At 47.0% G+C, this 14,296-nt stretch overlaps 1 protein-coding gene and 1 long non-coding RNA gene across 3 annotated transcripts in view; one reads left to right on the top strand and one right to left on the bottom strand.

Moving 5' to 3' along the window:
• The window catches only part of RAB3D (RAB3D, member RAS oncogene family), a 33,171-nt gene that overhangs the window by 7,963 nt on the left and 10,912 nt on the right, over nucleotides 1–14,296 (bottom strand). The window contains exons 1-2 of one of the 2 annotated variants that reach the window (XM_082205247.1): nucleotides 9,183–9,304; nucleotides 4,905–5,132 (exon numbers count right to left, since the gene is read on the bottom strand). In XM_082205247.1, the coding sequence (XP_082061373.1) occupies nucleotides 4,905–5,132 (228 nt within the window). In that variant the 5' untranslated portion in view covers nucleotides 9,183–9,304. Of the gene's footprint in view, nucleotides 1–4,904; nucleotides 5,133–9,182; nucleotides 9,305–14,296 lie in introns of those variants that run through there. The other variant, XM_082205246.1, reaches the window with a different exon arrangement.
• LOC309522182 lies at nucleotides 10,048–12,672 on the top strand. The gene is made up of 3 exons (XR_014214954.1): nucleotides 10,048–11,690; nucleotides 12,024–12,104; nucleotides 12,357–12,672. It is a non-coding gene; the product is annotated as an uncharacterized lncRNA (long non-coding RNA).

Genomic DNA, 14,296 nt, shown 5'->3' with positions numbered 1-14,296 from the left:
ACTACCGAGAAGGCCCTCTGCCTGGTTCCCTGTAAACTCACTTCTCGTAGGGAGGGAACCTCCAGAAGGCCCTCAGTGCTAGACCTCAGTGTCTGGACTGAATGATGGGGGTGGAGACGCTCCTTCAGGTATACTGGGCTGAGGCCGTTTAGGGCTTTAAAGGTCAGCACCAACACCTTTCTGGAGTCAGTGTCTGCACCTTATTTCAGGAGTAAATCTGGCCTTAGTCATTCTGTGCCAACTGAAGGACAGCTTCCTGAGTGAGCTTTCCTTTCCTCATATGATGCCTTACTTTGTCAATCCTGTGTGAATGGCTGGTCCCTACACAGCTGGATGTCATAAGAGGCCCATTAGGGAGGAAGACTCTCCACGCAGCCCCCTCCACCAAGCCCTGACCCGTTTGGCGACCAGTGTCAGCTGCTGCCGCCACCTGCAAAAGACCCATTGTATCTAGTATTTGCACAGGATTATCGCACAGCTGCCAAGTGGCTTGTTTTCCCATGTCAGCCAACACTCTGGAACAATGCTCCAAGAAAGCTTGAGCTCCAAAAACAGCACACCAGAACAGTATGTTTTCTGGCACCACTTTACAGTGGGCCCAGGCAAAGGGTGGGGGGTGTTAGGGGAGGGGCGGGGACACACCGTGCTCCTTCTGGGGTAGTTTGTCCACCTTTGGTTCCCAGCCTGCACTCAGCTCTCACCTGTGGCTCCTAGAAGCTGTCAGTATGTGTCAACACTCTGGGAATGGCTTTGACTGGCTGGCTAAAGCAGGGGAGGGTAGCCAATGGCCCTCAAACCCTCTGTGAATTAGGGACTTCCCCTGCTTGCTAAGACAGCCTCTGGCAAATTGAGCAGACAAGACCAATAGCGGTCCAATAGCGGTTTCTGCATGAAGAAGAAGAGTTTGGATTTGATATCCCGCTTTATCACTACCCTAAGGAATCTCAAAGCAGCTAACATTCTCCTTTCCCTTCCTCCCCCACAACAAACACTCTGTGAGGTGAGTGGGGCTGAGAGACTTCAGAGAAGTGTGACTAGCGCAAAGTCACCCAGCAGCTGCATGTGGAGGAGCGGGGAATCGAACCCGGTTCCCGAGATTACGAGTCCACCGCTCTTTTTTTATTATTATTAGATTTTCCACAGTTGTAACAAAAACCACAACACAAAATAACACACAAAGACAAAATGAGAAAAGAAAAAAATAAATAATAACAATACACATATAATAACAACAAACTTAATTCTTTGAAAATCCCAGCTTTTTAAACCTCTTAATTGACTTCCTCTAGTCTCTCCCTTCTGAGTTTCCTTATAATTGAATGTAACAGCTTTCCAATATCATTATTAAACTAAAAATCACTCCATTTAAGTCCATCTTATTCACTTTTCATAATATTCTAAATCCCATTTATTTATTTATTTATTTATATCCTATTCTAATCCTAGGCCTAATTGGTACTTTCAAGTAATTTTTAATTTTTTATATTACAATGTTTATTCAAATGGTCCTTAAATTTCCTCCAATCTTCCTGCAACTTCCTCCAATCTTAAATTTCCTCCAATCTTCCTGCAACTCCAACCTTCCTCTTCTTTCTGGTCACAGATTCTTCCAGTCAGGTCAGCTAGCTCCAAAACGTCCATCATCTTCATCTGCCAATCTTCCACTGTTGGTAGTTCTTGTGTTTTCCAATTTTTAGCAAGTAATATTCGAGCAGCCATTGTGGCTTACAAAAATAATTTAACATCTTTCTTGGGCAGTTCCAAACCTATTATTCCAAGAAGAAAGGCCTCTGGTTTTTTTAATAAATGTATATTTCAACATTTTTTTCAGTTCATTATAAATCTTCTCCCAGAAGTTTTTCACCTTGGGACAAGTCCACCACATATGAAAAAAGGGAACCTTCTTGAGTCCACCGCTCTTAACCACTACACCACACTGGCTCTGTACAGCATGTGCTGTAGAGGGAAGTGAGGGGCTGATGGGGCCCATCAACCTGGGAAGGTAGCCCATCTAAGAGAAGAAAAACTCTGATCCTAAACCTCTGCTGCCTTGTGGGACATCTTCAGGAGAAGAAAAGGCTAAGGAGCAAACTCTACACGAATCCAGAGTCCTTAAGACGGTTGGGATGGCGCCTTATACGCCACCTTCCAGAAACTCCTGCAGCCAAGTTGGTGCCAAACGTATTGCCCTGCTTTCCTTTGGACCACATCAGTGAGGCCTAGAGCAGGGGCTTGTTGTCTCGGCAGCCCAGGAGCTCCATACACACTGCCCAGCCTTGCACCCCGAAGAGGGCACTTCCGTGCTCCTAACGCAGCGGTTTGACTTCACCCCCCGGAGGCACACTCCATTGTCTCTGAAGGCAGATGGTTGTCAACAAACAACAGAAACAAGACAAGGTGCAGGCCAAGTCACTTGAGCCTTGGCAGTGGTTCAGCTGGGCCCAAGACACTTGGACCAGAAGGTTTGCTCAGTTGTGGACATGCTGCAGTTGCTTCACTCTCATCATGGTCACTATGGACCGTGGAGAATGGTGCCATGTCAAGACATGCAGAAGATATGCAGAGAGACCCTCCTCAGGTCTGGAGTTCTCTTCCCCCACAAACCCGAAAGTCTGAGCATCTTCCAACAGAAATATCACAGTTTTATAGGTGGTTCAGCTTGTTGAGGTCTGGGACAGACTCCTTCTCCTGAATTTGGTTTTATCAGTAGGGGAGCACTTTGTTGAGTTGCTTTTTTAAAAAAAATGCTGTAACCTACTCTGACTTTTCAGGGTTGGTGGACGCTCAAAGTCCAAATAAAGAGGAAGCCAGTGTAGACCTTTGGATGCTGCCAGCAATTTCCTGCTCCACCAGAAGGTAGGACATTGTATTCAGTACTGGCGATGGTTGTCACTGGAGACTTCCACAAGCACTCAACCTTTCTAGCTAAACAGACATGTTTCATTTATTTATTTCATTTATTTATGGCAGGGATGTCTTCCTGTTATGTCATCTCTCTCCCAAAGGTGGCACTAGCTAGGACTCTGCTCCAAACCTGGACTGGGGACACCTGGCTGGATGTGGGTGGTGCTGTGGTCAAAACCACTGAGCCTCTTGGGCTTGCTGATCAGAAGGTTGGCGGTTCGAATCCCTGCAACAGTGAGCTCCCGTTGCTCTGTCCCAGCTCCTGCCAACCTAGCAGTTCGAAAGCACACCAGTGCAAGTAGATAAATAGGTACCATTGCAGGGGGAAGATAAATGGTGTTTCCAAGAGCTCTGGCTTCCATCACCGTATTCTGTTGCGCCAGAAGCGCTGGCCACATGACCCGGAAAGCTGAAGCTGTCTGTGGACAAACACCGGCTCCCTTGGCCTGAAAGCGAGATGAGCACCGCAACCCCATTGTCGCCTTTGACTGGACTTCACCGTCCAGGGGTCCTTTACCTTTTTTATGGAGGCACACAAAACTAGTGTGGCACATAGTCTGAACCTTGTGTAAAAACGGAAAGTTCAGTTGGCCGCCATTCTCTACAGGCACAGTGTGAGTCTATATAGTTTCACTATATAGTTGCTGGGAAGGCGAATGGAATTGCACTGTGCCTGTAGAGAATGGCAGCCAATTGAACTTTCCGTTTTTGTTGTTTTGCTATTGTGAGACCAGGTTTAGATCTAGAGTGCTGATATGGCCTGGGACGTTGATGAACTCTGGCTTTTCTCTATAGCTCAGTGGCACATGAGAGCCCATGCAGCCTAAAGTCCTACATTATCAGACACCTTCAAGAGTTGTACTGTGTTAGCCCATCATACATGTCACCTTTCACTGGCACACCCAGATGAGCAAAGCAGCAGTGCTGGCACATAAGCCAGTGCCTTTCCCCATGTGCACTTGTTTCCGGCACTCTGGCTGGAGAGAAACTTGAGGATGAAGCAAGGAAACATTGAGCTGACAAGCTGCACTCTGAGCCCAGGAATAGCCAGAGCCAGAGCTGATGGCATAGCAAAGCAAAAACATCTCCCGAGGAGTGGACCAAAAAGCTAGCAACCTCAGGGCTTGGATTCAAGGGTTCAAAGGAAGCAGAGGGCTACAAACCTGGCTGAATCAAGACAATAAAAATAAAAAATAGAAGAAGGTACAGTATGCGCTTCCATAATATCTGCTCGCGTCCTATTCAGGACACCCATGCCATGTAATACACACCATGGTCAGTTTCCAAGTGGAGAAAGATGCCAAGATTTTGCTGGAGCACAGAATTCAGATGAGAACCTCCCTTTTCATTTTTGTAAGTGCAAGTTTCTAGTCCTTGTGACTGCCAAAATACACCCGAGTGGGAGTCGCAATGCCTCCAGAGATCTCTGAAGGCAGAAGTGTGGCTGAACCATAGTTCCATTGGTTTCTCCCCACTTTGCTCCTTCTCACTCCTCCAGCCTAGAAAAAGAAGGGGCACCTGCAGGGCTTGGATTGCCTGGGATTGGAATAGAAATTTAATTTGACATATTTACTGCATAAAAAAGGTAAAGGGACCCCTGACCATTAGGTCCAGTCGTGACCGACTCTGGGGTTATGGCACTCATCTCGCTTTATTGGCCGAGGTAGCCGGCATACAGCTTCCGGGTCATGTGGCCAGCATGACTAAGCCGCTTCTGGAGAACCAGAACAGAGCACGGAAACACCATTTACCTTCCCGCCGGAGCAGTACCTATTTATCTACTTGCACTTTGACGTGATTTCAAACTGCTAGGTTGGCTGGAGCAGGGACTGAGCAATGGGAACTCATCCCGTTGTGGGGATTTGAACCGCCGACCTTCTGATCGGCAATTCCTAGGCTCTGTGGTTTAACCCACAGTACCACCCGCGTCCCTTTTACTGCATAGGATACATACAACTGGCCAAGTTTCTGTGCACCCCTCGCCAAGAATGGTTTCTTACCCAGATCTGCAGCTTGACTCTCTTTTCATTCCTGTAGACAGTCTTGACCTTGAAGTCGATGCCCACAGTACTGACGAAGGCCGAAGTGAAGGAGTCGTCAGCGTATCGGAAGAGGAACGACGTCTTGCCTACGCTGCTGTTGCCGATGATCAGCAGCTTGAACATGTAGTCAAAATTCTGGTCGGCAGCATCTTTGGGCGCCTGCCGGGTGTCATTTGCAGAGGCCATCTGTGAGACGAGAGGAAGGCAGTTCAAACTCCAAGGGTCAAATTCCCACCGCTCTTTCCAGAGCTCACAGAGAAAACCAGCTCCAGAGAGTCAAGACTTCTGTTTGGCCCTCGAGTTTGACCAAACTGCTCACTGCTCCAGGAGTGGCACTTTACATAAGGTACCCAAGAAGATCAGGATTAATGCAGAGAGGGAAGCCTCAGTTTTCTAGGGCTGCCATACGTCCAGAATTTTCTGGACATCATTGGTATTCGGCCGTCAAAAATTGTGTCCGGGCAGAATTTTTGGGAACTGCTTTAAATGTTAAATGTCCAGGAAAACCCAGGCATATTGCAACCCATGCTGGAAGTGGGGGTTTTTTTTGCTGGTTTTTTAAAAAAACAGCTCAACCCGCCACCCCCCCCGCCCCGGATTTTGCCAAAAAACCTCAACTCAACGTATGCGTCTGAAATTTCACTTTCTGAAATATGGCAACCCTACGGTATGCATCATGGGCATAGCAGGGAGGCTGCGTGTACAGGGGGCAGCTGCCCACCCCATCAAGTAAATAAAAAAAAAGTATTTAACTCAAAGTATCAGAATAACTGAAATTGAAATGTTTGCTGAGGTCACTGGATAATGTTGTGAAAGGTTTACAGCTAATCCAATAAAACTTGTTTTAGTTTAGATTTTTTAAATTTGTGCTTTGTAATTTTGCAAAATATACTCATTAACTGCATAAAAGGTACTCCCTGACGTTATTTTTTTTAAAAAACTTACTAGTTTTCAATTGACTGAAGTGTCTGACAGATTATTTTCCTGAGCTCTTGGGGTCAAAAGAAAGCTAACAACTTGTTGTTGTTGTTGTTGTTGTTGTTATACAGTTGTACCTTGGTTGACAAACGCCTTGCGACTTGAACGTTTTGGCTCCTGAACACTGCAAACCTGGAAGTGAGTGTTCCGGTTTGGGAATGTTCTTTGGAACCCGAACATCTGATGCGGCTTCTGCAGCTTCTGATTGGCTGCAAGAGCTTCCTGCAGCCAATCGGAAACCAACCTTGGTTTCCAAACATTTTGGAAGTCAAACACACTTCCGGAACGGATTCCGTTCAACTTCCGAGGTACGAATGTATTTATACCCCACGCTTTTAAAACAACTGTTGTTGAGACATTTCATTCCAAATCTGCTAGACAGAGCCAGGCAGAGGATGACAGCAGGTGGGTGTCCTGCCCCCCCCCAACATAAATCCTGGCTTACGGCCATGGTATGCATGCCTCTTGTAGGAGGGGCCCCACCGAGGGGGCCTTGCCTGACCCCCCTATCAAATCTTAAAGCCAGCAGAACTCACAGACTCTGTTCTGAAGCTTCGATTAAAAGGAAGTGTCCCAAAACAGCATCACTTGTCCCCCTGCCCTTCACATGGTTCAGTCCATAGTCATTGGCAGTAGACATAGGGATTGTGGTAGGAGATAGAGAGCGCATCATGCCACTTGTGGCAATAAAAGAGCAACGCCTGCATAACTAGCTCTGGGCAATCTGCCATCGATTCTTGCAAAGGAACATGCCCACACCCAGTGACTCCCATTGTCCCTGCAGCTATAATATTAGAGCAATGTCTCAGGTTGCATTATAACCCCGAAGACTGAATGCTCTGGAACATGGGCCAGCAAACTAAGGCCCAGGGGCCAGATGCAGCCCACCAGGCTCGTAAATCTGGCCCGCAGACCCTGCCACCCGCTTGGTAAGTCCTGCTGGGAGCAGCCGCCATCTAAGTCCTGCCACACTCTCACATTTGCTTTCTGTCCCCATATATTGTACAGTGATACCTCTGGATGCGAACGGGATCCATTCTGGAGCCCTGTTCACATCCTGAGCGGAACGCAACCCACGTCTGCAGGTCATGATTTGCCGCTTCTGCGCATGCATGTGACATTCTTTTGAGCGTCTGCACATGCACAAGCGGCAAAACCTGGAAGTAACCCTTTCCGGTACTTCTGGGTTGCCGCGGGACACAACCTGAAAAGATTTAACCCGAAGTGTCTTTAACCTGAGGTATGACAGCATTGTTTTTCCTGTTTTTTGTGCACTACAAATAAAATATGTGCAGTGTGCATAGGAATTCGTTCATTATTTTTTCCCCAAAATATAGTCCGGCCCCCCACAAGGTCTGAGGGACAGTGGACCGGCCCCCTGCTGAAAAATTTTGCCGATCCCTGCTCTGGAAGGTCATAGGCAGCCAGGGACAAAAACCAGGGCCATCAGTCAGAGAAAAGTGCTGGGGGCAATCTGTGTGAGTCTTTAGATCACATCCTGTGGCTGGCTATGATATCTGCAGGCTTCTTACGTGTCAAGGCAAGTGTTCTACTGGGAACGGGGATAAATTCAGTTCAGTTCACGTTTAAAATGAAACCTACCCATACCTTCCGAAATGACAGGAGAACCAAAATACACGACGTCACAGGTGTGCAAGGTCAAACGTGTGGCATGGCGCTGAGCCCCCACAACATTGGGCCCGAGGCAGCACCTCTGCTTCAAAGCACTAAATAGATAAAGGGACCCCTGACCGTTAGGTCCAGTCGTGGACGACTCTGGGGTTGCGGTGCTCATCTCACTCTATAGGCCAAGGGAGCCGGCGTTTGTCCGCAGACAGCTTCCGGGTCATGTGGCCAGCATGACTAAGCTGCTTCTGGCGAACCAGAGCATCGCACGGAAACGCCGTTTACCTTCCCACCAGAGCGGCACCTATTTATCTACTTGCACTTTGACGTGCTTTCAAACTGCTAGGTTGGCAGGAGCAGGGACCGAGCAACAGGAGCTCACCCCGTCGCGGGGATTTGAACCGCCAACCTTCTGATCGGCAAGTCCTAGGCTCTGTGGTTTAGACCACAGCGCCACCCGCATCCCTACCAAAGCACTAAATAGCGCCACCCTATTTGGTTTCTACAGGTTTGTGTCTAGCACGCTCTCTAGAATTAATCTCCAACAGTGGTTTCTGTTATTTTAGGGAAACAGATGCATGAAGTTTTTACAGTAAGTGACACACTTTTAACATTTTTTTTTTGGGGGGGGGGGAGAAAGTGCCAGTACTGTGTATGCTTGAGAACCCCCAGAAAAAAGCACTGATCTCCACCTTTTCTAATATAAGCTCTCTCTGCAGGGCCAGATGTGAAAGTGGCCAGAACAATGCATGCAAATTTTACATTTGCACGGTGGCCTGGCCTCGTTTCTACAGACACCAGCCTCCATCCTTCATCCAGGCAAGCAAGAGCCATTATCCAAGTTCAAGGACATATTCCAGGCAGGCAGAAACACTCAAGGAGGGGCAGTGAGGGTTGTGGCCTGGGAAGGGTGCTGAGGGAGGCCCTGGGGGGGGGGGCTGACATTCCACACCCCACCTTAGCACAAAAAACCCACATCCAACCTATTGATGGCTGCAATTCTGTTCACACCTGCAAAGAGGGCTCCAAACCTAACCCCATTTAGCTGGGAGTAAGCCCCACTGAGGGATGCGGGTGGTGCTGTGGGTTAAACCACAGAGCCTAGGACGGCGGTTTGAATCCCCGTGATGGGGTGAGCTCCCGTTGCTTGGTCCCTGCTCCTGCCAACCTAGCAGTTCGAAAGCATGTCAAAGTGCAAGTAGATAAATAGGTACCACTCCGGCAGGAAGGTAAACGGCGTTTCCGTGCGCTGCTCTGGTTCGGCAGAAGCAGCTTAGTCATGCTGGCCACATGACCCAGAAGCTGTACGCTGGCTCCCTCGGCCAATAAAGCGAGATGAGCACTGCAACCCCAGAGTCGGTCACGACTGGACCTAATGGTCAGGGGTCCCTTTACCTTTACCTTTAAGCCCCACTGAATCCAACAGGACTTACCTGTGTAGTCAAGAACTTTTAAAACCGTGTCCTCATTTAGAAACATGTGCTTTGGGTCCCCCCCCCACGCCAAGCCTTAAGAAAAACTATTTTAAAAACCCAACAACTTTACGCTCAAGAAGAATACTGTGCAAATCTAAAGCTTGCACACTGCATTGTGCCCTTGGGTTGCCTCTAGAAAATACATTACTTTACTTACATTGGTTTGTCAGCCTTTGGACTTCCCGTTTAAGTTACGTAGATTGTCAAATCCAAAGCAGAGTCTACTTCCCCTGACGCACACATATTCACACACAGAGAAACAGACCCATTTCAACAGCTGCTGGTGCAAGAAACAGCCTCTCTTCCTCTTCTCTTTGCAGACCAAACAGTGCAGAAATCCAGGAGGCAGAGGCGGCCACCTCCTTCTGACAGAGCGGAGCAGTAAAGCTCCAGTCCCTAACCACATCCGGAATCCCTCTTCAGGTGTGTCACCTCAGGCTAAGAAAGCACACAGGAGTCACCGAGTTCTTCCCTGTTGTGAAAGCGAGTGCAACTCCCCTCCAAACTATGACACATCTCGACACATCCTAAATAGCAAACAGCTGTGTTTGAACATCCACCCAGAAGGAGCCCCACCCTGGCATGACTACGGCCACCTAAGACAGTTGGAAGATGAGGAGAACCCTGCTCAGGTATAACAGAATATTTCTTTATGAAATTAGCTGTCACTATACTGCTTCTCCTCCGGGACACGGGTGGCGCTGTGGTCTAAATCACTGAGCCTCTTGGGCTTGCCGATCAGAAGGTCAGCGATTCGAATCCCTGCAATGGGGTGAGCTCCCGTTGCTCGGTCCCAGCTCCTGCCAACCTAGCAGTTTGAAACACACCAGTGCAAGTAGATAAATAGGTACCATTGCAGCAGGAAGATAAACGGCATTTCCAAGAGCTCTGGCTTCCATCACAGTATTCCGTTGCGCCAGAAGCGCTGGCCACATGACCCGGAAAGCTGCCTGTGGACAAACACCGGCTCCCTCGGCCTGTAAAGCAAGATGAGCGCCGCAACCCCAGAGTCGTTTGCAACTGGACTTAACTGTCAGGGGTCCTTTACCTTTCTTTATACTGCTTCTCCTTAGGCAAAGCCTCACCTCCACTGCCTCAGGGAAAGGTATTGACTGATGGCTGTTTGTGAACAGAGTCACCGGCCAGTGTTGGAAACTCAGATATATAAGCTGGGTGCAAAATGGCTCCTTGAACGACATTTACAGCCACCAAAACAGAACGTCTAGTTTCCTTTTGGGGCCAGACGGCACAAAAGTCTTATCTTTCAGTACGATTTTGGGGTTCCTGAAATTCATTCTGATTGTGCAGATAAAATGTAACTGACAGAGTTCTACAGGGTGTTTGAAAGCAGTCAAGATCCAAGGATCCCCAGGCATGCACCTCTAGATGGTGGAGACATCACGCACCGTCTTGGTGCCCAGGCATCTTCACTTGGTGTCAGAGACCAGGCTGAGGAGTACTGCTCTGATGAGGAACGCTGGGAGCCTCCCCCTCCCCCCGACCAGGATCCTGAAGCTGCCCAGGAGCAGGAGGACAGTATAGATTTGGAACAGTGGTTTGCAGAGGGGCATAGTTCTGAAGACAAAAGTTGGGAAGAACTGGGGGGTGAACAGCAAGGTGAAGAAGAACTGGAAGAGAGAGAGCTAACAGACTTTCTCTCACTAGAAAGGTAATGGGCATACTGAAGGCCAGCTGGACATATAAAGGGCCCCATTACCTTCAGTAGCTTAGGGCCTCATCAAACCTAAATCCGGCCCTGGGTCCAAATAATAATTATTGAACTATTTAATCTTCTTATCCATTACTGTCTACTCACAGTTATATTTTAGGCTAGCCAGCCTTCCCAGTATGCTAGTGATGCAGAGGTATGAGCTCACTGATACACCTGAGCCTTACCTGCTCCTTCCTCTCTGGGCTGGCTTCCCATAGCGCAGACACGCAATCCAACCAGCCCGACAGGTTTAGCTCTCTGTGGCAAAGTGCTGCTCAGAAAAGCTACCTTTCCAGTTCCCCAAGTTTGAACAGCACCCAGGCCTACTGATTCCAGCGTTTCTGAACAGAAACAAATCCAGTTCAGGGCCAAAGAAAACCTGGGACACAGGCAGCTTCTAGCCCTGAATTCTGCATTGAGTTCCCCCACAAGTTTTAAGTTTGGAACCGACTCTTACCAACTAAATCCCTCGTACTAAGATTCATCTAAATAACCAGCTGAATAGAAGGAAGGACTCAGCTACCAGTAGTTCTACTGATTGACAAGAATGAGATAAGATACTTTGCACTTCACATTTTACTACCGGTTTGCCACTAAATCATCTCTGCACTGCAAGAATCCTTTCATATGTTTTGTATGTGAGAACCCAGATTCAGTTTCTAAGTATTCCTGGTTCACTTTCATTATCACTTCATAAAAGTCACTCCACATCTCTGTCAGACCCTCCAAGTGTCCCTATATTGCAGGGATAGTCCTGGATTTACAGAAGCCGTTTCAGCTACTTATTTTATTCTGAAATGTCCCACTTTTTCCTAGGACACCCCTATCTTCATTGGAGAAATGTTGGAGGCAAATCAGCATCATTATTTATGGTTTCATTTAATGTCAATTATACTTATTTTTAATTAGGATCTTCTTGTAACCTGCCCTGGGGCATTTGGTGTCGGATGAGCTGTAAGTACAATGAATGAATGAATGAATGAATGAATGAATGAATGAATAAGTAAATATGAATGACGTGTTTTATACTGAAATGATTCTGTGTTCTAAATTTGCTAGAAAAGCTTCATTGGCCTGAACCGGAACCAAACCAATTTCAATCCTAATGTATTCTGAATCTGGGGTGGGGGTGAGCGGGGGGAGGAAGCAAGGAAATGTCAATTATTATTTTTTTACCATTTTTCTATTAAGAATAAAATCACCATTGACCCCATCCAAAGCCATTCATCTTCAAAATCAAAACAATATGGGAACCCTCTTATATACATATGTATATAATTAATATAGTTAACCCCCAGAGCGTTGCAGAAGCTGACTGAGGGGCAAAATGCAGAGAAGAAAGAAGGAGAAGGAATGAAAGAGAGGCATGTAAGACAAGAGAGGGCTTGAAAGAAGGGAGGGAGGCTACAAACTGGGTGACTGGGGGGGGGGAATAGACTGAGGAAATAAGACATGGAGAGACATCAGGGACTCAGCTACATTAGTAAAGAAAAAGCGTTTTATATGTGTTATAACACTGTGACACCAGAGAGCGCTGTGGAGTCCCATCTTTCGCCAACGTGATTTTCCACTATGAGGTTTACAATGCGTTTTCCTGAAACGCTTATTTGATGTGTCTAGATCCAGCCTGAGTCTGAAAAGACGAGTCAAGTATTGATTAAAACAGCCAACAAGAGCAGCTAGAGCATCAGGCGAGGACTGAGGAGACCCAGGTTCAAATCTTCGCCGGGCCATTTCTTGGGCCAGCTCCCAGCTCCCAGTCTAACCTCCCTCATAGGTTATTGTAAGCATAAAATGGGAGGGGGCAGAACACCACCCCCGGCTTTTTGGAAGAAAGGGAAGACGTGAATGTAATGAAATAAATAAATGTGAGACGAAGAGCGATCTGCTATGTCATCAACACAGATCATTGTACAGTGGAACCTCGGTTTTTGAACTTAATTTCGTTGTCCCCGAGAGGGGGCAATGACAATAAAGATATTATTATTATTATTATTATTATTATTATTATTATTATTATTAATCCATTCCGGAAGACCGTTCGGCTTCCGAAAAGTTCAAAAACCGAGGATCAATGGCTGGCTGCAAAGTCAATGGGAAAAAATGAAAAATGTGCCTTGGAAGACGTTTGGCTTCCAAAAATCGTTAGAAAACCAGAGCAGTTACTTCCGGGTTTTTTGTGTTTGGGAGCCGAGGTTTGACTGTAGACAATAAACCTCGCACAGGGATTCTTGCATTACCTTGAGGTGGCTGGTATTTTTAGAGGAAAACTAAAGGGCTCAACAGACTTGCGCATGCAGTGTTAGTGAGAAGTGCCGAATTTGTTAGAAGACCATTTAAACAAACCTTTCCGTCTTCCAAACTCGCAAATGTATTGTGTTCCATTGGCTCTTTTAACCACTTCACTTGCATTCACTATTCTCTGTCCTCTGCTTGTGCAATTGCCAGGATAGGTTCAGGCTCAACCAATAACCTGACCCATCCCCTCCTCTTCAAGCAAAGTGCAAGGGACAAACGCACCTTTTTAAAATGCTGCTTTTTAGAGCACTGTGAAGCACAGAATAATATTTTAACTTTTGCTGAATGTGAGCCACGCTGAACACCCCGCGGAATCATTAACCACTGTAATAATTAGAACATTTAAGTACGGGTAAGATGTTAATTGTTCCTCGTGAGGTGTTCCCAGATACATTACTTAAGAGCCACAAACCTGCGGAAAAGTGCTGCAGTATGGAATGGGAGTCAATTTAACTAGCCACGCAGATCCGTCTTTTCTTGGCAACAACACGGCACAGCTCAGCGCTGTGATAATCTTGCTGCTTCATCACCTCCCGCACATCACAGAGAGGAACAGGGAGCCAGAGGGGTTGAAGATCTCAGCATCAGCACAAACTGGGGTGGGGAAGGTTTAAATGGGGTATTTTCTTTTTAATCAATAAATACAAAACCTGCGCTGCTGAGAATGTGCATTAGGTTTCTTCTCCACATTCTGTCCTGTATTAGCAGTTTTCACACATGGCACAAGTAGCGTCTGAAGAACTCAAATATTTTGGGGGGGGCTGGGCGGAGGGAATCCTATTTACAGTGGTACCTCGGGTTACATACGCTTCAGGTTATATACGCTTCAGGTTACAAACTCCGCTAACCCAGAAATAGTGCTTCAGGTTAAGAACTTTGCTTCAGGACGAGAACAGAAATTGCGCAGCGGCAGTGCAGCGGCAGCAGGAGGCCCCATTAGCTAAAGTGGTGCTTCAGGTTAAGAACAGTTTCAGGTTAAGAACGGACCTCTGGAACGAATTAAGTACTTAACCCAAGGTACCACTCCATTATAAGCCAGAAATAGATTTTGAAATCTGTTGCACTGTAAGCAACTTGCTGGCATATGGCAGCACAAACTAATTTTTTGATTGAGAAGGCGTGGGTTCTTGTATACAGATAAGGTAAACTGGGGGGGGGGGGGAAATAAACAAGGACGAAGGATTCATAGTGGGAAGAGGAACACGCATTCCGAGAGCTGTAAGATTTATCACAAAATCTGGCTCCTTCAGGAGGAAGAACAA

Source organism: Podarcis vaucheri (genome assembly GCF_965113315.1).
Source record: "Podarcis vaucheri genome assembly, chromosome: 17".
Taxonomy (NCBI): Eukaryota; Metazoa; Chordata; class Lepidosauria; order Squamata; family Lacertidae; genus Podarcis; species Podarcis vaucheri.
This window is presented reverse-complemented; position numbering and strand designations above follow the sequence as displayed.